This window comes from Chiloscyllium plagiosum, chromosome 22, assembly GCF_004010195.1.
Source record: "Chiloscyllium plagiosum isolate BGI_BamShark_2017 chromosome 22, ASM401019v2, whole genome shotgun sequence".
NCBI lineage: Eukaryota > Metazoa > Chordata > Chondrichthyes > Orectolobiformes > Hemiscylliidae > Chiloscyllium > Chiloscyllium plagiosum.
Genome location: NC_057731.1, coordinates 45,522,589 through 45,547,490, shown reverse-complemented (window position 1 = coordinate 45,547,490; position 24,902 = coordinate 45,522,589). Strand labels below are relative to the sequence as shown.

Genomic DNA, 24,902 nt, shown 5'->3' with positions numbered 1-24,902 from the left:
TCTTACCTTCAAGCTAGTGTATCCAAACAGCTAGCTCCTCCTGCATTCCACGTGATCTGGCCTTGCTAACCATTCTACCAGGCAGAACCTTGTCGAACACCTTACTGAAGTCTATACAAACCATGTCTATAGCTCTACCCCATCAATCGCCTTCATCATTTCTTCAAAAATCTCAATCAAATTTGTGAGATACAATTTCCCACGCACAAAGCCATGATGACTCTCCTTATTCAGTCCTGGCCTTTCAAATTCAAGTAAATTCTGTCCCTCAGAATTTCTTCCAGCAACTTAACAACTGACGTCAGGGTCACCGGTCTACAATTCCCTGGCTTTGCCTTACCACTTCCTTAAATAATAGCACCACAATAACCACCCTGCAGTCTTCCAGCACCTCACCTCTGGCTATCAATGATACAAATATTTCAGCAAGGGGCCCAGTAAACTCTTCCCTAGCCTCCCACAAAGTTGCCATGAGTGGGTGTACCCTGGTAAGCTTCACTCTGTTGCAGTCAGACTGATTGTTTCGCTCAGTTGCCTGGGAGAATATGGAGGAATGGTAATGCCACTTGACTATGAATCCAGAGCCCCAGACCAATGCTCTGGGGATGATGGAACCCAATGGAATTTGAATTCAGTTAATAAATGTGGAATATAAAGCTAGTCTTAATGATGGCAATCATGAAACTAACACCAATTGTTTCAAACTAAGCATCTGATTCACAGTGTAATTTAAGGTCCATTGCTAGATCCACTACTTTTTGTCATTTATATAAATGATGTGATGCGAACGTAGGAGATATAGTTAGTAAGTTTGTAGATGTCTCCAAAATTGATGGTGGAGTGGACAGCTAAGAAGGTTACCTCAGAGAACAACGGGATCTTGATCAGATGGGCCAAAGGGCCGAACAGTGGCAGATGAAGTTTAATTTAGATAAATGTGAGGTGCGCATTTTGGAAAGGCAAATCAGGGCAGGACTTAACCACTTAATGGTAAGGTCCTGGGGAGCGTTTCTGAACAAAGAGACTTTGGACTGCAGGTTCATAGTTCCTTGATAGTGGAGTTGTAAGTAGATAGGATAGTGAAGAAGCCATTTGGTATGCTTGCCTTCATTGGTCAGTGCATTGTGTATAGAAGTTGGGAAGTCATGTTGCAGCTGTAGAGGACATTGGTTATGCTGTTTTTGGAATACTGCATTCAATTCTGGCCTCACTGCTATAGGAAATATGTTGTGAAACTTGAAAGGGTTCAGAAAAGATTTTAGATTTTAGATTAGATTAGATTAGATTAGATTACTTACAGTGTGGAAACAGGCCCTTCGGCCCAACAAGTCCACACCGACCGGCCGAAGCGCAACCCACCCATACCCCTACCTTTATCCCTTTAACCTAACACTACGGGCAATTTAGCATGGCCAATTCACCTGACCCGCACATCTTTGGACTGTGGGAGGAAACCGGAGCACCCGGAGGAAACCCACGCAGACACGGGGAGAATGTGCAAACTCCACACAGTCAGTCGCCTGAGTCGGGAATTGAACCCGGGTCTCTGGCGCTGTGAGGCAGCAGTGCTAACCACTGTGCCACCGTGCCGCCCAATTTATAAGGATATTATCAGGGTTGGAGGAATTGAGCTATAGGGAGAGGCTGAATAGGCTGGGGCTAATTCCCCTGGAGCGTGGGAGGCTGAAGGGTGACGTTATAGAGGTTTATAAAATCATTCGGGGCACAGATAGGATGAATAGCCAAGATCTTTTCCCTAGGATAGGGGAGTCCAAAACTAGATGGCATAGGTTTAACATGAGAGGGGAAATATTTAAAAGGGAACTAAAGGCCAACCTTTTCACGTACAGGGTGGTGCATGTATGGAATGAGCTGCCAGAGAAAGTGGTGGAGGCTGGTACAATTACAATATTTAAAAAGACATCTAAATGGGCACATGAATAGGAAAGGTTTAGAGGGATATGCGCCAAATGCTGGTGAATGGGACTAGATTAATTTAGGATATCTGGACGGCATGGACAAGTTGGATCTGTTTCCATGCTGTACAGCTCTATAACTCTATGAAATCCACCTTCTTATCCAACCTGGTCTATGTGATTCCAGATCCACAGCAATGTAGTTTATTCTTAAATGCATTTTGAAATGGCCTAACAAGCCACTCAGTTCAAGGGCAATTAGGGATGGATGATAAATATAAGCCTTACCGGCGACACGCAAATTCTGTGCAAGAATAAATACATTTTTTAAAAGATACTTCCAAGTTCTGCTATGGATTTCTCATAACTGTTCTTATTGGGAGTTCTCCAATGTGGACTCTCAATGCTGTAAACAATGGAAGAGTAGTTCAAGCAGCCACCTTGAGACAAGAATATCAATGGGGTTTTCCCTGGGCAATAGTTCTTACTCATTCCATTTCTACAGTGAGTATGTATAGGGATCCTGGGGAAAGTCAGACAGGAGGGGAAGGAAAAAGGAGCTTTGATTCCTGAACCTTAATATAAAATATAATGCACATGAAAAAATAAATCTAAAATTGTGGGTTGACTTTTACATTCTTTATTGGAATTCTTTGAAGAAGTGACATACACTGTGGATAAAGATGAACCTATAGATGTGCTGTACTTGGATTTCTGGAGTGAATTTGATAATGTGCCACATAAAAGGTTACTGCACGAAGTCGGAGCTCATGAACTAGGCGATACCTATTAAATGGACAGAAGTTAGGTTGCCTGGCAGAAAACTGGGTCTTTTTTCTGATTGGCAGAATGTGATGAGTGGAATTCTACATGGATCTGCTTTTGTAATTTATGACTTAAAAGAGGGGATCGAAGGTCTGGGAGCTAATTTGCAGATGACACAAAAATAGAAAAGCTTGATAGGAAGAGGACAGAAAGGGTGAGTGAGTGGGCAAAAACCTGATAGGTGCAGTGATGTTGGAAAATGTGAAATTGTTCACTTTGGCAGGAAGAATCAAAAAAGGCACTATTATTTAAATAGAGAATGACTGCAGAATTCTGAAGCACAGAGAGATTTAGGTGTTCTGGTACATGAAAAATTGAGGTGCTCTACTGCAAAAATCAATAAAAGTTAGTATATAAGACCTTGAATAGACTTGACAAGGTCTAATCTGTTGGTGTGGTCAGAAGATGTATTGTTTCAAAATTAGGCATCATCTTTTTTGACAGAGATGGGAGCATTTTTCTGAGGGTTTGGAACTCTCGATCTCAGAAAGTGATAGAGGCAGGATCATTGGATATTTTAAAGAATATAAGAAACAGGAGCAGGAGCAGACCATCTGGCCCATCAAGCATGTTCCGCCACTCAATAAGAGCATGGCTGATTTTTTCGTAAACTCAGCTCCACTTACCTGCCTGCTAATCATAACACTTAATTCCTTTACTGTTCAAAAATCTATCTTTGCCTTAAAAAAACAGAAGTTGGCACATATTTGTCGATGGGTTATGAAAGGTCATCAGAGGTAGTAGGAACGTGGAATTTAAAACACAAACAGATCAGCCATGAACTTATTTAATGATGGAGTGGGTTTCAGGGCCGAAAGACCCAATCTGCTCAGAATTTTTATATTTTTATTTACATAAGTTTACATGCTTAGCAGCATCTGTGGAGAACTAGTTAACATTGAGTCCAATATGACTTTTCTTCTGAAACCAAAGTGCTCCTCCCAGCTCTGCAAGAGCCACATTGGATCCAAAATGTAGACTCTGTTTCTTCTCATAGATGATGTCAAATGTGCTGGGTTTCTCCAGTATTTTGTTCAAAAAGAAATTGAAACCTGTCAATCCTACATTTCTTAAACTTGGGATATTATTTGTAGGACTCCTACTAGTACCCTAACCAAGACTGGTAGTGATTTAGGACCAAAGAGAGAAGAGGTGGGGGCTGAACCTCATTATGCATGTGCCAGCACAGTCATTGAGGGAGCTAATGAGCTGTTTTAAAGCCCAGAATGCTGACAGAGATATCAGAAACACAAATATTTCCCTAGCAACTCAAAGAATATATTTATATGATAATTGCACAATACACATCCCCTTTATAGAGCAGTCAAGCGAAAAATATGCGAAATTTCAATCAAGAGCTGTCGGTGTGTGTGTAACAGCCTCAAGCTTTGATGTGCAGAGGCAGCTGTGAACTGCATTCTCCTATCATTAAATGAGACAGGATGTCAACACAGTTCCACATCAAGTCTGGGACTAATACGAAAGCATTTTGTAATTTCTGACAATGTGAAACCTTCACTCTCTTCTTTTCCTTCCCTTCCCCCATTCCAATGGCTCCAATTGCTGCTAGAGCAGCAGCATCAGTATCAGTCTGTCAAGTATCAGCTGTGGCTCAGTGGGGAGCAGTCTCGCTACTCAAGTTAGAATGATGTAAGTTCGAAACTGCTCCAGAGACTTGAGCATAAAATCCATGTTGACATCTTCAGTGTTGCACAGAAGGAGAGCTGCACTGTCAGTGGTGCAAGCCTCTGACATTAAATCATGGTCCCACACACCCTCTCAGGTACAATAGTCCACAGTCTGAATAAAGAGGAAGGTGAGTCCTCCCTGACCAATACTTGTCCCTCAACTAATATGACCTAAATAGAACATCTGTTCATAATCATATTGTGGTTGGCAGGACCTTGCTATACACAAGTTGGATGTCATATTTGCTTCATTACAACAGTAACTACACTTCAAAAAGTAATTAACTGGCCATAATCCAATTTAAGATGTCCTGAGGTTGTGAAAAGTTAATTCTTCCTCTATTATATCACACAGCAATTTTTTCCTTTCTGGTGAACCTAGACCACAGAACAGTTCAGCTATTTTAATGTTATTTCGTCACCCTCAATCTTGGCTAGTGTTAAGACAAGGAACTCTGGCTGACTTCAAATGCAAGCTAAGGGAGGGTCAGACCAATTGTCATGCCCCTAATGTCCATCAAACAACCTCTCTTTGGCAATGTACTAATACACCCTATAATTTCCAATGAATTCTAACTAAGGCTACATAAAGAGGTGTCCAAATCTGACAGGGCCACAGTATCGTCACATCCAGCCAGAAATACCAAACAAAATTGCATTCAGACAAAGCCTGAATGCCCTTGCAGTCTAGACTTGTATAAAATTCCAACAGGAGCCAGCACCACAGGAACATCACCAAAAGGAAGGAAGCAGGAAAGAAACATGGAACAACGAAAGCCAATTCCTCTAAGAGAACGATCACTTTTCTTGTCCAACATATTCTGCCTCATCAGAGACTTTACCCAATTACTCACCTTGTACATCCCATTTGCAATGTCCCCTTACAAATATTAAATTTGCTACTTGATTTTTTCTGTTCCTTTCTTAGGAAAGTGTGGTCTCCACTCCCGATGATACTGTACAAATATTTTTAAATAAAATAAGACCTCAGGGTAATTAGCATGGATAGAGGTTTGTTTCACTGATGGGAAGCTGAGAGTAGGGAATTCATTTTTAGATTGACAAGCTGTAACTAGTGGACTGCCACAGGATCATGCTGATCCCTTAACAATTTACAATCTATATCACTAACTTGGATGATGGGACCAAACATACAGTAGAAACATTTGCTGGTGACTTGAAGCTAGGTAGACATGTAAATTGTGAAGCTGATAAAATGAGTCTGTGCAGAGATATGAATAAATGGAGTTAGCAAAACTTGGCAGAGAGTATAACTTGGAAAAATGCGCATTTGTCCACTTTGACTGGAAAATAAAACAGTACATTATTTAAGAGGACAGACTGCTGAATGCAGATGTACTGAGGGGTCTGGGAGTGTCCTGGTGCAAGAATCATAAATGCATTGCATGCAGGTACAGCAAGATTAAATGGAATGTTGATGCTTATTGCATCAAGAATTTAATATAAATGCAGGGATGAATTTTTGCTGTTGTACAGGCCTCAGTGAGGTCATCTCTGGAGTACTGTGCAAATGTGAATCTCCTTACTCAAGGAAGGACGTAATTAGGTGTAAGGAAGTGGATCAAAGAGAATGCATCTCCTTGTGGGAGGACTCAAGAAGTAGGGAACGCGACTTAAACATAAAGGAGCTTCTTATTTGAAATTGAGGTGAGAAGCATGTTTTTTTCTCTGCAGACTTTGAAATTCTCTTCCCCAGAGAGCAGTAGAAGCTAGGACATTAAATATTTGGTATGCTTTCTTTTATTGGTCAGAATATTGAGTACAGGAATTGGGAGGTCATGTTGCAGCTGTACAGGACATTGGTTAGGCCATTGTTAGAATATTGTGTGCAATTCTGGTCTCCTTCCTATCGGAAGGATGTTGTGAAACTTGAAAGGGTTCAGAAAAGATTTACAGGGATGTTGCCAGGGTTGGAGGATTTGAGCTATAGGGAGAGGCCGAACAGGCTGGGGCTGTTTTCCCTGGAGCGTCCGAGGCTGAGGGGTGACCTTATAGAGGTTTACAAAATTATGAGGGGCGTGGATAGGATAAATAGACAAAGTCTTTTCCCTGGGATCTAGAGGGCATAGGTTTAGAGTGAGAGGGGAAAGTTATAAAAGAGACCTAAGGAGCAACTTTTTCACACGGAAGGTGGTACGTGTATGGAATGAGCTGCCAGAGGAAGTGGTGGAGGCTGGTGCAATTGCAACATTTAAGAGGCATTTGGATGGGTATATTAATAGGAAGGGTTTGGAGGGATATGGGCCGGGTGCTGGCAGGTGGGACTAGATTGGGTTGGGATATCTGGTCGGCATGGACGGGTTGGACTGAAGGGTCTGTTTCCATGCTGTACGTCTCTATGACTCCATATTCAAGGTTGAGTTGGATAGATTTTCAATAGACTAGGGAGTCAAGGCAATGGGAGGTGGGGCATTGGATAATATTAACTTTAGTGTTGGGCATCATTCTCCCCAGATAACCTACGCTCAGCTGAAGAGAGCTATTGAATGTAAACACACAGGACTAGCTGCCACAGATTTGTGGATCTTGGATTGCTGACATCAGAGGGGTCATTCACAACTTGGAATGAGGGGGACACAGAGAACTGAACTGATCTCTACATTGACAGATGGTCCCTAAAGCAGGCTAACAATTGCAGCTGAACAGACTGCATTCTTTACATTCATAATTTTTAATCATGGACCCTGAATCTTGCTTTCTTTTTAAAAACCAAGGAACATTTTAAATAATGACTTTATTAAGGAGACAAAAAAGATTTTTAATAAGAGATTTACCTAAAACAGCACAGACAAGAGGGCGAGAGGGGATGTTCTTCTCAGCGGCTTTCTTCCGATGTCGCATGGGCTAGGAGGTGATTTAAAAGTTAACAGAACAATTTTATGGACCATGAAGAGACAATTAGTCCTTCTTTGACAGGTTATGTCTACAACCAAATCCTCAATCAATCCTATCACATAATGAAATTCGGTTTACATTTTTGTTTTGTAATTGCTGAATTGCATTCAAAATAAAGAATTTTTAACAAGTTGAAGATATACAGAGAAAGCAGTGAACAATCAAAAGAACAAAGCAGTTTCAGCATATCAGAGAGGCTCTGTCTAAGTAATCATGTTCCTGCCCTTTTGTTCATTCTTTTCTTTTTTTTTATTCACTCGGGGGCTGTGGTTGTTGCTGGATCAGCCAGCATTTATTGCCCACCCTTAGTTGCCCTTCACAAGGTCATGGTGAGCTACCTTTTGAACCTGCAGTCTATGTGCTGTAGGTTGACTCACAATCCCCTTAGGGAAGGAATTTCAGGATTTTGAGACAGTCACAGTGAAGGAACAAGTCAGGATGTTAAGTAGCTTGGAGGGGAGCTTGCAGGTGTAGGTGTTCCCATGTAACTGTTGCCCTTGTCTTTCCAGATGAAAGTTGTCAGGGGTTTGGAAGATGTTATCTAAAGATTTCGGTGAACTTCTGCCATGCATCTTGTAGGTAGTACACACTGCTGCTACTGAGCATCGGTGGTGGAGGGAGTGGATGCTTGTGAACGTGGTGCTAATCAATCAGGCTGCTTTGATGGAGATGGCATAAAGCTTCCTGAGGGTATTTTGAACTGCACCCATTCAGGGAAGTGGGGAGCAATCCATCACACTTGTGCCTTGTAGATGGAGGACAGGTTCTGCATGTCAGGAGGTGAATTACTTTCCACTGTATTCCACATTTCTGACCAGCTCTTGCAGCCACTGTGTTTATGTAGCATGTCCGTTTGAGTTTCTGATCAATGGTAAGCTCGATAATGTTGATAGTGGGGGATTCAGAGATGGTAACATCATTCAATGTCAAGCGGTGGTAGGGTCAGATTGTCTCTTATTGGAGATGATCACTGATTGGCATTTGTATAATGCAAATATTACTAACCACTTGTCAGCCCAAGCCTGGATATTGTCCAGATCTTGCTGCATTTGAACATGACGTGCTTCAGCATCTGAGAGAGTTGTGAGTGGTGCTGAACATTGTATAATCATCGGCAAACATCAACACTTCTGACCTCATGCTGGAGGGAAGGTCATTTATAAAGCAGTTGAAGACAGTTGGGCTCGGACACTACCCTGAGGAATTCTTGCAGAGGAGTCCGGGAGCTGAGATGACTAACCTCCAACAACCACAACCATCTTCCTATGTGCTCGGTATGACTCCAATATACAGTGAAGAGTTTGCCCCAACACCCATTGATTCCAATACTGCTGGGACTCCATCATGCCACACTTGTTCAAATGCAGATTTCATGTCAAGCACTATCACTCTCACCTCTGGGATTCAGTTCTTTTGTCCATGTTTGAACCAAGGCTGAAATGAGGCCAGGAGCTAAACGGCCCAGTCGGAACCCAAACTGGGTGTCACTGAGCAGATTATTGCTGAGCAGGTGCTGCTTAATAGGACAGTTGATGTTGTCTTCAATCACATTATTACTCAACTCAAACTGCGCATAATTTCCAACACAGACATGTGAAAGAAAGGGAGCATGTGGCTTCGTATACTCAGTCATGGATTTAGTTACTGTCAACTGCCATTTTTTGTCTTACTTTTGCCTTACATCAAGCCAATTTGAACAAGAGAGCACCAAATTCAGCAATGTACAGTAGCTTGGGAGGATTCATACAATTTTGGTTCTGAGATCTAATGTTTGATAAGTGAGAGTTAAATTCTTGTCAGAGTCTGACCTGTGTTATACTTCACCTGAGGGCATTTGATGAGACAGTATAGAAGAAGCTTTGCTCTTTATCCAAATCTATGCTGTAACAGTCTGGGAGTGTCTGATTTGGACAACGTGAGGGAGCTTTCCTCTTGACCCTGTACTGTCACTCTCCGAACAGTGTTTTATGGAGACAGCTTTACTCTCCATCAAACGCCATGCTGTCCTGTCCTGGAAGTGTTTACATTGGGTTGGGATATCTGGTCGACATGGACGGGTTGGACCGAAGGTCTGTTTCCATGCTGTATATCTCTATGACTCTAAGTCTTACTTTCTGTTTAAAAGAATACAGGGAACTTTGCTCTATATCCAAACTCATCTGTAACTGTCCTGGGAGTATTGTTGGGGACAGTATAGAGAAAGCCTTTCTCTGTATCTAACTGGGGAGGTAATGGTGTAGTGGCGTTATCACTGAACTGTTAATCCAGAGACCCAGGTAATATCCTGGGACACAGGTTCAAATCCTGCCATGGCAGATGGTGAAATTTGAATTCAATAAAAAAAATCTGAAATTAACATTCTAATGAGGAGCATAAAACCATTGTCGATTGTCAGAAAAACCCAGCTGGCTCACTAATGTCCTTTAATGAAGGAAACTGCCATCTTTACCTGGTCTGGCCTACCTGACTTCAGACCCACAGCAATATGGTTGACTCTGAACTGCTCTCTGGGCAATTAGGAATGGGTAATACATGCTGGCTCAGCCAGCAATGCCCTCATCCCATGAACAGATTTTTTTAAAAAGCTCTAATGTAGCTGCAACAGGATTAGGCTTAGAGTCCTGGGTTTAATGGAGACAGTAGATGGAGTTTTACTACCAGTTAAAACAAAAAGAGTTGGGACAGTCTTACTCTGTAACTAATCCTATGCTATAACCGTCGGGGAAGTGTTTGATGCAGACGATGGTGACATTAGTGAACAGGTTTCTTTTTCCATATTAATGTGTGGAACAAAACAAGAGACAGAGGACCTATCAATCCCTAGGATGGGACATGTTCATTGTGTGTACAATTACATTGCAGATTAAGATCATCACTTGGACTCCCTCACTCTGAAATAAAAGCAGAAACTGCAGTGCAGATTAGACAACAGCTAGAAGTGAAAAGACAGGTTAATATTTCCCAGAACTTCATATGTATAGTGTTTCCAGTCAGTTCAGAATTTCAGGTCATTTTGTATTAAATCACTGAAAACTGACTTACTCCCAGATGAGTTGGCAGTTAAACACCTTCACAGATGGGCAGACTCTCTACTGTTGCCATATTCACCATTGCCAATCCAGGAGGATATGAACATTGCAAATGATCTTTCCTCTTGTCGGTGAATTTCTCGGAGACGTCCCAGAAAGGCAACTAAAGGTCTAAGTTAGTTATGCCTGGTGTTTCGACACTGGGGAAATGTTCAACCAGCATCTCAACTTCAAGACTCACCATTCTGTGCAAATTAACCCTGAAGTTCATGTTGTCATCATGCAGGAAGGCATTAGCGTACTGGTCCTGTAACAGAGCAAAACATTAAAGGATGAGCTTGCTGTATTTTTGGCTAAATGTCAGTTATGTCGAGTTTTTTGTGGAGGGATTTTTGCTGTGAGGTTTAGCAAGATTTTTTGCCTTATCTTACCCAACTTGCCTCATTAACTACCACCTTCCCATTTTGCTTTCCTCATATTTGAATTATGGCCCACCTGAATTGGATGAGGAAGTGGAAAGGTGGATTAGTAAGTTTGCTGATGACACGAAGGTTGGTGGAGTGGTGGATAGTGCGGACAGTTGTCGTAGGTTGCAATGGGACATTGACAGGATGCAGAACTGGGCTGATAAATGAAGTTCAATCAGGAAATGTATGAAGTGACTCATTTTGGAAAGTCAAATTTGAATGCAGAATACAGGCTTAAAGGCAGGATTCTTGGCAGAGAAACAGAGGCACCTTAGGGTCTATGTCCATACAACCCTCAAAGTTGCCACCCAAGTTGATAGGGTTGTTAAGAAGGCATATGGTGTATTGACTTTCATTAGCAGGGGAACTGAGTTTAAGAGCCACGAGGTTATGCTACAGCTCTACAGAGCCATGGTTAGACTACATTTGGAATACTGTGTTCGGTTCTGGTCGCCTCATTACAGGAAGGGTGTGGAAGCTTTAGAGAGGGTGCAGAGGAGATTTACCAGGATGCTGCTGGACTGGAGAGCATGTCTTATGAAGAAAGTTTGAGGGAGTTAAGGCTTTTCTCATTGGAGCGAAGAAGGATGAGAGGCAACTTGATAAAGGTGTACAAGATGATGACAGGCATGGGTAGAGTCAATAGTCAGAGACTTTTTCCCAGGGCAGAAATGGTTATGACAAGGGGACATAATTTTAAGGTGACTAGGGAAAGGTTTAGGGGAGACATCAGAGATCAGTTCTTTACACAGAGTGGTGGGCACGTGGAATGCACTACCAGTGGTGTCAATAGAGTCAAATATATTAGGGACATTTAAGTGACTCTTGGACAGACACATGTATGATAGTAAGTTGAAGGGCATGTAGGTTACTCTGATCTCAGAGTAGAATGAAAAGTTGACACAACATTAAGGGCTCAAGTGCCTGTACTGTTCTGTGTTACCGTGCAACAGTCCCAGAAGTACTCACCATTCAGCCTATATCCCAGAATTCACTGGCATTCCATGCACCAATGCCATCTTTAAAAGCCCTGTGTATCTGGACAAGCAGTATCAGTCCAGAGCTGCCCTGTACAGTGTCGGGACACCACGAATAAAGGCTATCCCTTCTTGACTTGACTAAAGGCTGCTCACAACTATGACAAGCTTACTTCCTTTGTGTGTACACTAAATGACAAGGCAAGACATCAGTACCGTGAGACTGGTATCTTTGGCTGAGGAGACAAAGCACACGATGGAAGGCCAGGGAGGGTTGGGGGGGGGGCGGGGAGGGGGTAGGTTTGGTGGGTCATGGTGGTTCAGAGTCAGTGAGCACCATGACATTAAAAGTAAAGACCAGAGATATAACTTGGCCCACTCTATGAGCTCAACGCATGTCCCTGAATGCACAGCAATACAATGACAAATCTGGTGCAGACCAAACGTGCTGAAATATCCTGTAAGTGGACTGCTGACTTGCCAATGAGGGCTCTTCGAGGCTCGCCTATCAGATGTTTGTTTTGTGGACATGTTCCATGTGCACATGAAATGTATCCTGAGATATTGCTCCCACGTATCCTTTGGTCAAAGCTACAATCTGAATTTACCAGCTATCTATTTTGGTTTCTCAACATCTAGTTTTCATAGCAGGTTTAGTAAGATAGCAGGCCGAATATTAATAAGGCAAGTTGGGACACTTAGAAAGTGTTGAGCAAGCAATAATCACCCTTAATTGACAATGCACTAGCACCTAGCAAGAAACCTGCCCCGAGGCTTTTCAAAAGCAAAAAAGATACAGTGATATGCTTTCGATGCCTCGGTTAGCATTGTGAAAGTACTTGACTGATTCTGCCACAAATCTCACTATAGCCAACAGCCATACAAGACTCCACCCAAAAGGGTTAATGATAAAATTCTGTGTGCCTTTACAGGTAAACCAAAATACCTCCAGTGCTGACTGACAGTAGGCAATGCTCATTGAACTTTGTACTTAAGAAGGGGATTCTTGGATGGCTCTTGTGGCACAGTAGTAGTGACCCCCAACTATGAGCCAGGAGTCCCAGGTTCCAGTTCTACCTCGATGTGTAATAACTTCTCCGAACAGATTGATTAGAAAATATCTAGAAGTGCTGGCTTGTAATTTATTAATTTATTTAAGGACATGGGTGACTTGATGGAAGTTTACTTAAACTACAAGTACAAGTTCTTTAGTAGAAAGACTGCATTTTCTCTCTCTCCAATTCTGTTCTGAATTAACCTATTCCCCCTTTCCACACCCTTCCTTCTTGTTAATGTTGCACTGCCCCTGTACATGTAACTTGTTGAATTTGTCAAACAGATGTATTGGGGGTGAGTCACTGGCTTGTTAGGGCCCTCTTGTGGTGCAATAGCAGTGTCTTTACTTTGGATCAGGAAGCCAAGGTTCGCGGTCCATCTGCTCCAGAGATGTGCAATAACAACTTTGAACACTTTGATTAGAGAATATCAAGCACTGGTTCTCTCTCCCTCTTTTCCTACACTTCCTTTAGCTTTGTTATTGTTGTAGTGCCCATGGTGGTCTACTTGACTGATTAGTCGTAACTTGTTTGTTTTAATTTTGTTAACTGGGTGATTTGGTGGTGAGTTTTCAAAAAGAAAGTGTGTTCTTGGACAGATGTTGCCAGGACTGTCACAGGTAGATAGGATAGTGAAGATGATGTTTGGTATGGTTTCCTTTATTAGTCAGAGCATTGAGTAGAGGAATTGGGAGGTCATGTTGCAGCTGTACAGGATATTGGTTAGGGCACTGTTGGAATATTGTGTGCAATTCTGATCTCCTTCCTATAGGAAAGATCTTGTGAAACTTGAAAGGGTTCAGAAAAGATTTACAAGGATGTTGCCAGGGCTGGAGGATTTGAGCTATAGGGAGAGGTTGAATAGGCGAAGGCTGTTTTCCTGGAGAGTCGGAGGATATAGAGGCTTATAAAATCATGAGGGACATGGATAGGATAAATAATAAAGTCTTTTCCTGGGGTGTGGCAGTCCAGAACTAGAGGGCATAGGTTTAGGTTGAGAGGTGAAAGATATAAAAGGGACCTAAGGAGCAACGTTTTCACGCAGAGTGTGGTACGTGTATGGAATGAGCTGCCAGAGGAAGTGATGGAGGCTGGTACAATTGCAACATTTAAAAGGCATCTGGATGGATATAATAATAGGAAAGGATTTGGAGGGCTATGGGCCAGGTGCTGAATATCTGGTCGGCATGGACAAGTTGGACCGAAGGGTCTGTTTCCATGCTGTACATCTCTATGACAGCAGAATTTAGTCAGAGAGATTCGATAGGCTGGGATAGTTTTCCTGGGAGCAGAGGAGAGAGAGGAGGAATATAATTGAAATGTATAAAATTGTGAGGGGACAGACAGGGTAGACAGTAAGGAACATTTCCTCTTTGTGAAGAGATCAATGGTTGAGGAGGTGGCATAGATTTAATGGAAGGTTTAGAGGGGATGTCAGAAAATTTTGTTTTCACTCAATGGTGGGAATCTGGAAATCACTCCCTCAAAGGGTGGTGGAGGGACAAAGCGTCATGACATTTCAGTAATTTCAAAATGTGCACTTTTTAAATTCATTCATGGGACTTGGGTGTCACTGGCTGGCCAGCATATACTATCCACCTCTAGTTGCCCTTCACAAGGTCATGGTGAACTGCCTTCATGACCAATGCAGTCCATGTACTGTGGGTTGACCCACAATGCTCTTAGGGAGGAAATTCCAGGGTTTCAACCCAGAAACAGTGAAAGAACAGCGATATATTTCCAGACCAGAATGGTGAGTGGCTTGGAGGGGAACTTGCAGGTGTTGGTGTTCCCATATGTCTTTTGCCCTTGACCTTACTGATGGAAGTGGTCATGGGTTTGGTAAGTGTTGTCTAAGGATCTATGGTGAATTTCTGCAGTGCATCTTTTAGGTGGCATGCACTGCTGCTACTGGGTATTGTTGGTGGAGGGAACAGATGTTTGTGGCTGTGGTACCAGTCAAGCGGGTTGCTTTGTCCTGGATGGTGTCAAGTTCCTTGACTATATTTGGAGCTACACCCATCAGGCAACTGGGGAGTTATTTCATCCCACTCCTGACTTGTGCCTTGTCAATGATGAACAGGATTTGGAACTCAGGAGGTGAATTACTTGCTGCAGTATTCCTAGCCTCTGACCTGCTTTTGTAGCTACTGTGTTCATTTAGTGAGTCCAGTTGAGTTTCTGGTCAATTGCAACCCCCAGGATGTTGACAGTGGGGGGTTTCAGTGACATTCAACAGTGTTACGATCAATGGTTAGATTGTCTCTTATTAGTGATGGTCATAGCCTGGCATTTGTACGGTGTAACTATTACTTGCCCAAGTCTAGATTTTGTCCAACTCTTGTTGCATTTGAACATAGACTGCTGCAATATCTTAGGAGTTATGAATGGTGCTGGTTGCTTTGTGCAATCATCAGCCAACATTCCCATTTCTGACCTTATGTTAGAGCAAGGTCATTGATGAAGCAGCTGAAGATAGTTGGGCTGATGACACAACCCTGAGAAACTCTTGCAGAGATGTCCTGGAGCTGAAATGACTGACCTACAACAATCATGACTATCTTACTATGTGTGAGGTATGACTCCAACCAATGAGTTTGACCCCTGATACCCTAAGACTCCTTGATGCCACACATGGTGGACTGCAGCCTTGATGTACAAGCTCACATTAATACAAGGATGGGAGCATTTTGTAACTTACCTCCGCAATGCAGGTAAGGATGATCAGACAGAGTTTGGCACTATTCAACCGATGCTCATCTGAAAGGAGAATGCACAGTTGGATTAGAGATTCACAAGAGTCAGTGAGAAAGCTGTTTGATAAAGGGAATGACACAATCACTCTTCCAAGCAACTTTTAAGAGCTCTGAATGTGAACTTGGAAGCAAATGAAGGGGAAAGGGAGGACAATATCAGACAGGCTTCTGCTCCTGCACACTGTGAAAGTGATCTAAGCTGAAAACTACATATGGTGTTGGTGCAGGAGAGAAAACAGTTTTGAATATATTTTACAGCTCAAAGTCCACTCTCAAAATCTATTGTTACGACATGGGGTAAACCCTCTGCTGATTTAAACTAGCAACACAGAAAAGATTCACCCAGTGCTGTAATCTGTTAAAATTCAAGAAGCAAAGAACTATCCCAGAGGTCATTATGTAAAGTAAAAATTAGCAACTTTACATCCAACAGAGAAAATTAAAACCAACAAACATTTATAACTCCTTTCTCTTAAACCTATCTTTTATCTCCCACTCTATAATACTAGACCAACAAAAAAATCCAGATTAAGATTTACAAAAGAAAAATCATGTTTCAAAACCAGTCAGTTTTGCCGATTTTCCTTTTTAAATTTTCCACTGTAGATTCTCACCAGGTCAGTTTTGATGTTCTGCTGTACAATCTTCTTATAGACAGATAACTTTCAGAGGGCTCTTCAGCTAGCAGTCTACATTTGCTGGTTTTTGGCAGTTCTCCCCCTAACTGTTCAAAATGTCCGGTTTTATTCCCCAAAACATCAAGATCGTTTCATTGATTTTAATATTATCAAAATACTAAATTCAAATTTGATTGGATTTTGGTATCTTGGGGCATAGTTTGTGCGAAGATTTGTAGCTCGGGTACTCGTTGTTGTGGTTCTGTTCGCCGAGCTGGAAGTTTTTGTTGCAAACGTTTCGTCCCCTGGCTAGGCGACATCATCAGTGCTTGGGAGCCTCCTGCGAAGCGCTTCTTTGATGTTTCCTCCGGTGTTTATAGTGGTCTGTCCCTGCCGCTTCCGGTTGTCAGTTTCAGCTGTCCGCTGTAGTGGTTGGTATATTGGGTCCAGGTCGATGTGTTTGTTGATGGAGTTTGTGGATGAATGCCATGCCTCTAGGAATTCCCTGGCTGTTCTCTGTCTGGCTTGCCCTATGATAGTAGTGTTGTCCCAGTCAAATTCACACACACGCAGACAACAAGCAACATGAATTCGACTGGGACAACACTACTATCACAGGGCAAGCCAGACAGAGAACAGCCAGGGAATTCCTAGAGGCATGGCATTCATCCACAAACTCCATCAAGTTGCACGGGTATCCGTTTTTGGCGAATACCTTGTATAGGTGTTCCTCTTCTTTTTGCAGTTCTGGTGTACTGCAGTGTGTTGTGGCCCTTTTGAATAGTATCCTGATGCAGCTTCGTTTGTGTGTGTTGGGGTGGTTACTTTCATAGTTTAGGACTTGGTCTGTGTGTGTGGCTTTCCTGTATACCCTTGTAGTGAATTCTCTTGGGGCATAATTGAAACTGATTGTCTGAATCTGAATTTGTTTTTGTTTCATGGCAACCCGTCTGCTGCTACTTGTTTCAACCAAGTGTTACATTGTGACCTTGTTCAGGACTCTCTGTGCTTTGTCAGTCCTTGCTAGCTTATCAACTCTCAAAGGTACAGTACACCTCTACACATTCATAACACTATTAACACAAATGAGAGAAGACTTGCACCAAATCATCTCGAAATGCTTTACAGTCAATGAACTATTGATAGTCGCCACTGTACTACAGAAATTGCAGAGTGATACCAACAGTGCGGGTTTATTTCCTGTACCAGCTGACATTACCATGAAGGTCCTACCTTCTCAACCATGACCCTTGCCGAGGCTTGATAACACTCAGGTTAAACACTCCACCAGTTATCTCTCTGTAATAGGAGAGAAGCCCTATGGTGCTCTGGACAAGTTAGTCCAATGGTCAAATTATGCCACAACAAGCTCCCACAAAAAGCAAGATGGACTGACCAGGTTTAAGGGATTAATTTGAACATTGGGTCTACACTCGAAGCTCATCAGTTAAAATTTACAAGACCTTTTCCTTTCACCTGAAGGGGCACACTGAGCCCCAGTTTGAAGTCCCTTAAATCTAAATGTTGGCACCTCTTACAGAGCAGCAATCCTGCAGCACTGCATTGGCAATGACTTACTTAAATGTTGCATGAAGCCACCATCTTCTGATTGAGAGGAAAACAATGCCACAACTGAGTCCAGCTGACACTTTAATAAGCAGTGATGGTTAGGGACTGTATGGCAGATATTGCCTGAGGAATAAGTAACCTAGTGCATAAATCAGCGTTATTCAGCACAGGAGAAGTGTGCAGGTTAGAAATAATTTTTTTTTTAAAAATCAAAAATCTCTTTACATTTGCTTACGAGAGGTGTGACTGCCATTGTTTGAGATCAGTCACTGAAGTGGAGGATTTCAGAGTGGCATTTACAATACATGTCACTTGAGAGGACATGCACAGAACTGGCTGCACTCCAGCAGTATGAAAGCACAAACCATAACAACAAAAGAGGACTGAGTCACCAGCACAGGATCGCTATTGTCCTTTACAGAATTTAGAATAATATGGCACTGCAACCGACTCGCCCTTGCCCTTTCACAATACTGGATATGCATTGACAGCTCACTAGGAGATAATAACAAAAGCTCATTTATATTTGAGAACAAACTGGCAATGGCAAAGTGTTAAACCCACAGGCTTTATTCTAGAACAAGAGGACACTCAAACCGAGGCAATTGCAAGCAGTAAGAGAGAATTAGATAAACACTTAGAGAAGAAAAATATCAAAAGATGGCAGGGAAAAGACTTAGTGGGGAGCTGACCTTGACAAAAGAATGGAATAGCCTCCCTCCTGTGTTACGATTTCAATACGCATTCCAGGAATCAGCAATCCCAATATACCATACGAAGCCATGAAAAGCAATATAACTGTTTAAAATGCAGCAAAACAATTGCTACAAAGCTGCACTGTCTCAAAAAAAGGAGCAGGAATAAAGCCACATAGCCCATCAAACCTGCTTCACTATTCAATAAGATCATGGCTTATTTTCCATTTCCATTTTCCTACTGCACTCCAACTTTTTTTAAAAAATTCCCTTTGTGCACATCTAGTGCAGCGTAGATAATTCCAAAGATTCATAAACTTTAAAGATATGAGTTAGATGTCAGCTGGAATACTTTGTACAGTGCTGGACACAATACTAAGGAAAGTGTGAACAAGTAAAGAAAAGGTAATTACAAGATAATACATGGCTTGGAGAGGGTGGACGCTAGGAAATTGTTTCTGTTAGGCGAGGAGACTAGGACCCGTGGACACAGCCTTAGAATTAGAGGGGGTAAATTCAGAACAGAAATGCGGAGACATTTCTTCAGCCAGAGAGTGGTGGTCCTGTGGAATTCATTGCCACAGAGTGCAGTGGAGGCTGGGACGCTAAATGTCTTCAAGGCAGAAATTGATAAATTCTTGATGTCACAAGGAATTAAGGGCTACGGGGAGAATGCGGGTAAGTGGAGTTGAAATGCTCATCAGCCATGATTGAATGGCGGAGTGGACTCGATGGGCCGAATGGCCTTACTTCCGCTCCTATGTCTTATGGTCTTAGGTTTATAAGCATTGCTCCAAAAACTCGAGTTATGAAAACAGATGGGAGAAGTTGGAAATGCTTTCCTTGAGAAGGAGATGGTGTAAAGACCTGCCATTTTATTTTTCTGTATTTTTGATTGTGGACTGAAATGGGAAAAGGCATACAGTCTGCAATGCCTCTGTATTATCCATTCATGAGACCTGACCATTGTTGTTAAAGTCTCCATGTACTGTCCATCCTCAAGCATCCCCACAGTACATTCCCAGAATTTGAATGGTGGAATACAATAACGGGTTTCCATTGTTCCTGACAGATAATAGTACCAAATATGATTCATATTCTTTCATTTAAATATAGTTTGCTTTCCTTACCTTTTGTATCCTGCATGACAATGGAACAATACTTGAGGAAAGTGATGAGGAGGTTACTGGTTTGCAGGTTTGGATCCAGTGACAGTTCTGAAGAATTCATTACTACAATGGAAAGGGATAAGAGGAATTAAATGACATAATTCCTAATAAATGAGCTAAGACCAGAGACCCCAGTCCATACCAATTTAAATGATCACAGTCAAGATGGTATTTTATGCTACTACTGGACTTAGTTACACAAAAATATATGGAATAAGCATGCAAATAGGCCATTCAAGCCAACCAGTCCATGCTGGCACTTAACACTCCACTCAATTTCATCTAAGAGAAAGTGAGGACTGCAGATGCTGGAGATCAGGGTTGAGAGTGTGGTACTGGAAAAGAAAACGGGTCAGGCCGCATCCAAGAAGGATAATCGAGTTTTGAGCATAAGCTCTTCATCAAGAATGAGTCTAATCAACTTCATCTAATGCTATCAGCATAACTCTTCTGCTTCATAAGCTTCTCCTTAACTGCATCAACACTATTCGCTTCCTGGAATGGTGAGTTCCACAATCTCACCACTCCTTGTAAGGAAGTTTCTTCTGGGTTCCCTGCTTGTGGAGGGAACAAGTCCCAGTTTTGATCTAGCTTTCTCTTGACAGGAACACACAGAGCAGACTCTTACCATTTTTTTTTGGCTAAACACAAGTCATGTCAAGATTGTTCCTGTGATTCTCACCACTAGGCACAGCAAGTTTTCTTGCTGTATTTTACCAAATGGGTCAGTTTAATTGTTACTTGAGTCCTCGCAGCAAGAATCACCACCCTACCCTGAAGCAACCCACCAATCAGTGCACTTAACAAGCACCACCATCCTGGAGCTGCCCTGCATGGTACTTGATATTTTCCCTGGAAATAGCAAACAGGAGGAAATTGTCACCGTGTTTTGTGGGCATGATCCTGAAGCTCCTGCTGGATGGGGTGATGCAGAGGCAGGACTTTTTCCTACAAGACTGCAGTGGAGGCTGCTACACCAGGCCATGCCAGCCTGGTCCAATACTGACATATGCATCTCTGCCACCTAGAGAAACGCCCAGCACCGTATGTAGGAGATCACTATCCTTCGCCAACCCACAAGGCAAAAGTACCACCATAACGTCTCCAATACCTCACACTCTTTTTCTGCCACTGCACCCACTTTCCACAAAGGCTGATGCTCTACAACTAAAGTATGAAACATCTTCTCCACTCACCCTCACCTACCCTAAACTGCAAAACCATTCAAAGCATGCCCTCTGCTCAGTCTACTCTCTCACTTTGCAAACCACTCCCCTGAACCAAAAGTATTAGTGATAACACTCACTTTCATCTTCTATGTGGATTATGAAATGCAACCTAGAAGATGGATGATAGGTTTGGCCGACTCAGAATTGTAGCAGCAGCGTAAACCATTCAGTCCATCATGTCTGCATCAGCTCTCCAAATGAACAACTCATCTCATGTCATTCCCTCTAATCCTGCACATTCTGTTTATCAGATAAAAGCCAACTTCCTGTTAACAATTATTATTTCTTTATTCATTCATGGAACTTTAGTGTTTGTGGATTGGCCAAGATTTATTGCTCATCCCTAAATGCCCTGGAGACGATGTTGTTGAGCTGGCTTTCTCACTAATTGCAGGCCTTAAAGTGTAGGCACACCCACAAAGCTATTAGGCAGGGAGGGAGTTGCAAGATTGCAGGACTCAGTGACAGTGAAAAAATAGTGTTTATAATTCCAAGTCAGATATTATGCAGCTTAGAGGGGAACTTGCAAGTAGTGGCGTTCCTATGTATCCTCTGCTCTTGTCTTTCTAGGTCATGGTTGTGGATTTGAAAAGTGCTGTCAAAGGAGCCTTGACGAGTTGCTGCAATGCATCTTGCAGATGGTACACAATGTGCGGTAGTGGTGAAGGGGTGAATGTCAAAAGTGGTGGATGGAATGTCAATCAAGTGGGATGATCTGTTCTGGATGGCATCAAGCTATGAGAGTATTGTTGGAACTGCAGGCAAGTGGGGACACCCTCTTGACATGTGCTTGCAGATAGTAACAGATTCTGAAGAGTCAGATAGTGAATTACATTTTGTGAAAGATAAATGTATGTCCTTACAACGGAAGAACAATGCAACAGAAACCCTAGTTTCTAACCTTCTCTTGTAGCCACAATATTTATACGGCTAGCCCACTTCAGTTTCTGCTCAATAGTAATACCAGGATATTCATAAGGGGTAATCTTAATATCATGGAATGTCATTGGGCAATGATTGGATTCTCTCTTGTTGGAGATGGTCATTGTGTGGCATGAATGTGACTTATTTAAAACCAAATGGGCAGCACAGTGACTCAGTGGTTAGCAGTGATGTTTCACAGTGCTAGGGACCCAGGTCAATTCCAGCCTTGGGTGGATAATCAAACACACTGTTAGAAAAATGGTTTTAAGGAGCATCTTCAAGAGGGAGAGAGAGGTGGACGCATTGAGGGAAGGAATTCCAGCACGTTGGCTCCCAATGTAGAGGTAGGAAGAGGCCAAAATGAGTGTGATGCCACAGAAGGCACAGCACAGTGACTCGGTGGTTAGCAGTGCTGCCACACAGTGCCGGGGACCCAGGTTCAATTCTAGATTTGGATGACTGTCTGTTTGGAGTTTGCATATTCTCCAATGTCTGCATGGATTTCCACTGAGGGCTCTGGTTTCCTCCCACAGTCCAAAGATGTGCAGGTTAAGGTGGACTGGCCATGCTAAATTGCCCCGTAGTGTTGAAGGATATATAGGCTAAGTGGGTTAAACTGTGGTAAAGGGGACCGGGTGGGGTGCTCTTTGGAGGATTGTTGCAGATTCGATGGGCTAAATAGCGTCCATCTGCAGGTGCTCTGTGATCCTATGAATATTGACCAATTCTTGCCATACGTGGACCAGATTGCTTCAGTATCTGAAGAACTAACGATTGGTGCTGAACCTTATACAATTATCATCTCCAGTTTGTAATGGAGGGAAGGTCATTGATGAAGCAGCTGGGGATGGTTGGGATGAATACTCTATCCTGAGGAACTCCTGCAGTGATGTCTTATGGTTGAGGCAATTGACCTCCAACAATGACAACCATACACCAGGTTGGATTTGTCCCTTTTTTTGTATACAAGACATAGTTGGGCAATTTTCTACATTGCCAGTAGATGTCAACATTGTAACTGTACTGGATTAGTTTCACTGGAACCTCAATTAGTTCTGGAAGACAGGTCATCAGTGCTATTGCTGGACTAGTGTCAGGGCCCATAGCCTTGGCAATATCAGTGCCTTTAACCATTTTTTGATATCAGACCAAGTGAATCAGCTGCCAATACTGGACTTGCTCTAGCCTGCTCATTCAGATAGATCATGGTTCAATGACACTTTCTGGAATGATTCCTAAAATTCTTAATATCATTGTGTTCAAAACTCTATCGACCTCAGTCATAAATAACTCAATAGATAATCTGGAGATTTACTAAACTAGCACTGCAGCATGAGGGCCATGACAGCATAAAAACTTGTATTACTTTCCTTTTATTACTTGTGTCGGACATAACTGGACAGAGTTTGGATGAAAACTTGGCCTATCCTGTACAGTATTTCCTTTAATACTTCTAAATCTTTACACCACTGATAAGTGGTTTCAGGAGAAGTCATTATGTGTACCACGGCCTCTGTCCTGTTCAACTGTGTGGTGGAATCAGTACTCAATACAAGATGGCAACTCCCAGTCTGTATCAGGAAATAAAGCTAGGGCCCAACATCTTATTAAAACAATTTGGGACTGCTGTATCTTTTGCTCAGGGTTTTAGTTAATTACATGGCATCTGGTTGGCCAGTGCTAATACTGATAATTTGGAATCTCAGAGTCATACAGCACAGAAACAGACTCTTCGGCTCAACCAGTCCATGCCAAACATAATTCCCAAACTAAATTAGTCCCACCTGCCTGCTCCTGGCTCATATCCCTCCAAATCTTTCCTATTCATCCAAATGCCTTTTAAATGTTGTAATGGTATCCACATCCACCACTTCCTCAGGAAGTTCATTCCACACTGAACCAACCTCTGTGTAAAAAATTTGCCTCATGTCTTTCTTCAATCTCTCTTCTCACCTTAAAAATGTGCACCCTAATCTTGAAATTCCCCATCTTCAGGAAAAGACAACTACCATCAACTCTATCTATATCTCTCATTATTCTATTAGCTTCTATCAGGTCACCTCTCAGCCTCCCACGCTGCAGTGAAAAACATCCCAGCCAATCTAGCCTTTCTTTACAACTCAAATCTTCCATATCCAGCAACATCCTGGTAAATCTCTTCTGAACCCTCTCCAGCCTGATAATATCCTCCTTATACCTGGGCAACCAGAACTGGACACAGTGGGAGTTGAGCCCAGTCTTCTTCAGTATCCAGTCAACCCTCACTGTAAAGTGTGTTCAAGAATATTGTGCTCAGGATTGGATTAAACTTGCCCCATCAAATTCTTGCACTCACTAACTGACCCCAGCTCAATAGCACTGCTTGGGCTTACACCTAAAGAACACACACACAATAAGGTGTGTTAGGTGTCCAGAGCTGGGGTTGGAGTCAACCACTTCAGGAAAGGAGGAGGAGTACAGTTGACTGAACAGGAGGCAAATGATTTCAGGAAGACTTACCATCTGATGTAGGAGATATGTTTCCCAAAGGCGTGGTTGGAGTTGTAGGCAGTGTTGGTGTTGTTGGAATACTAACCAATCCCATCTCTGGGTGGCTCTGAGATTAATGAAACATTGCAGTTAGAGTCTTTACAAACACATTCAAGAATCTATAAATTAACATTTTTTTTAAAAAATGGTCATTTTCAAATAGGTTGCTTTGATTGTTGGTATTTATTCTAGCAGGTTTGCATGGAAGTTGAGGGCATCTCTCTTTAGCTGTGGGCCTATACGTTTGATCCACCACTTTCAGCTTCTGTGGTTATGAATGGTGACAATATTAATATTCAATGCCAGTATTTTTTCTTTCCCTGATGGGCAAATAAATATATAGGGAGTAGAAATGAAATTAGAAAATTGTCTCAATGAATTCCTAAAATTTGATGTTCCCACTAGCATTAGTACTGGAGCTGGTGTTATTTTTCCCTTCACCATGAGGAAGTTCCAATGTCTTGTGAGCAAGGGCACACAGCTGGATGATTCAAATTGTGAGTTCACATGTGAAGAAATCACAGAGCTGCATCCCATAACT

General features: G+C 42.3%; 1 protein-coding gene across 1 annotated transcript in view; it reads right to left on the bottom strand.

Moving 5' to 3' along the window:
- Positions 1-24,902, bottom strand: part of armh3 (armadillo like helical domain containing 3) — a 151,629-nt gene that overhangs the window by 70,915 nt on the left and 55,812 nt on the right. Inside the window, exons 14-18 of the mRNA XM_043712942.1 lie at positions 24,332-24,428; positions 19,641-19,742; positions 15,575-15,633; positions 10,616-10,681; positions 7,225-7,294 (exon numbers count right to left, since the gene is read on the bottom strand). Of these exons, the coding sequence (XP_043568877.1) occupies positions 7,225-7,294; positions 10,616-10,681; positions 15,575-15,633; positions 19,641-19,742; positions 24,332-24,428 (394 nt within the window). The remainder of the gene's footprint in view (positions 1-7,224; positions 7,295-10,615; positions 10,682-15,574; positions 15,634-19,640; positions 19,743-24,331; positions 24,429-24,902) is intronic.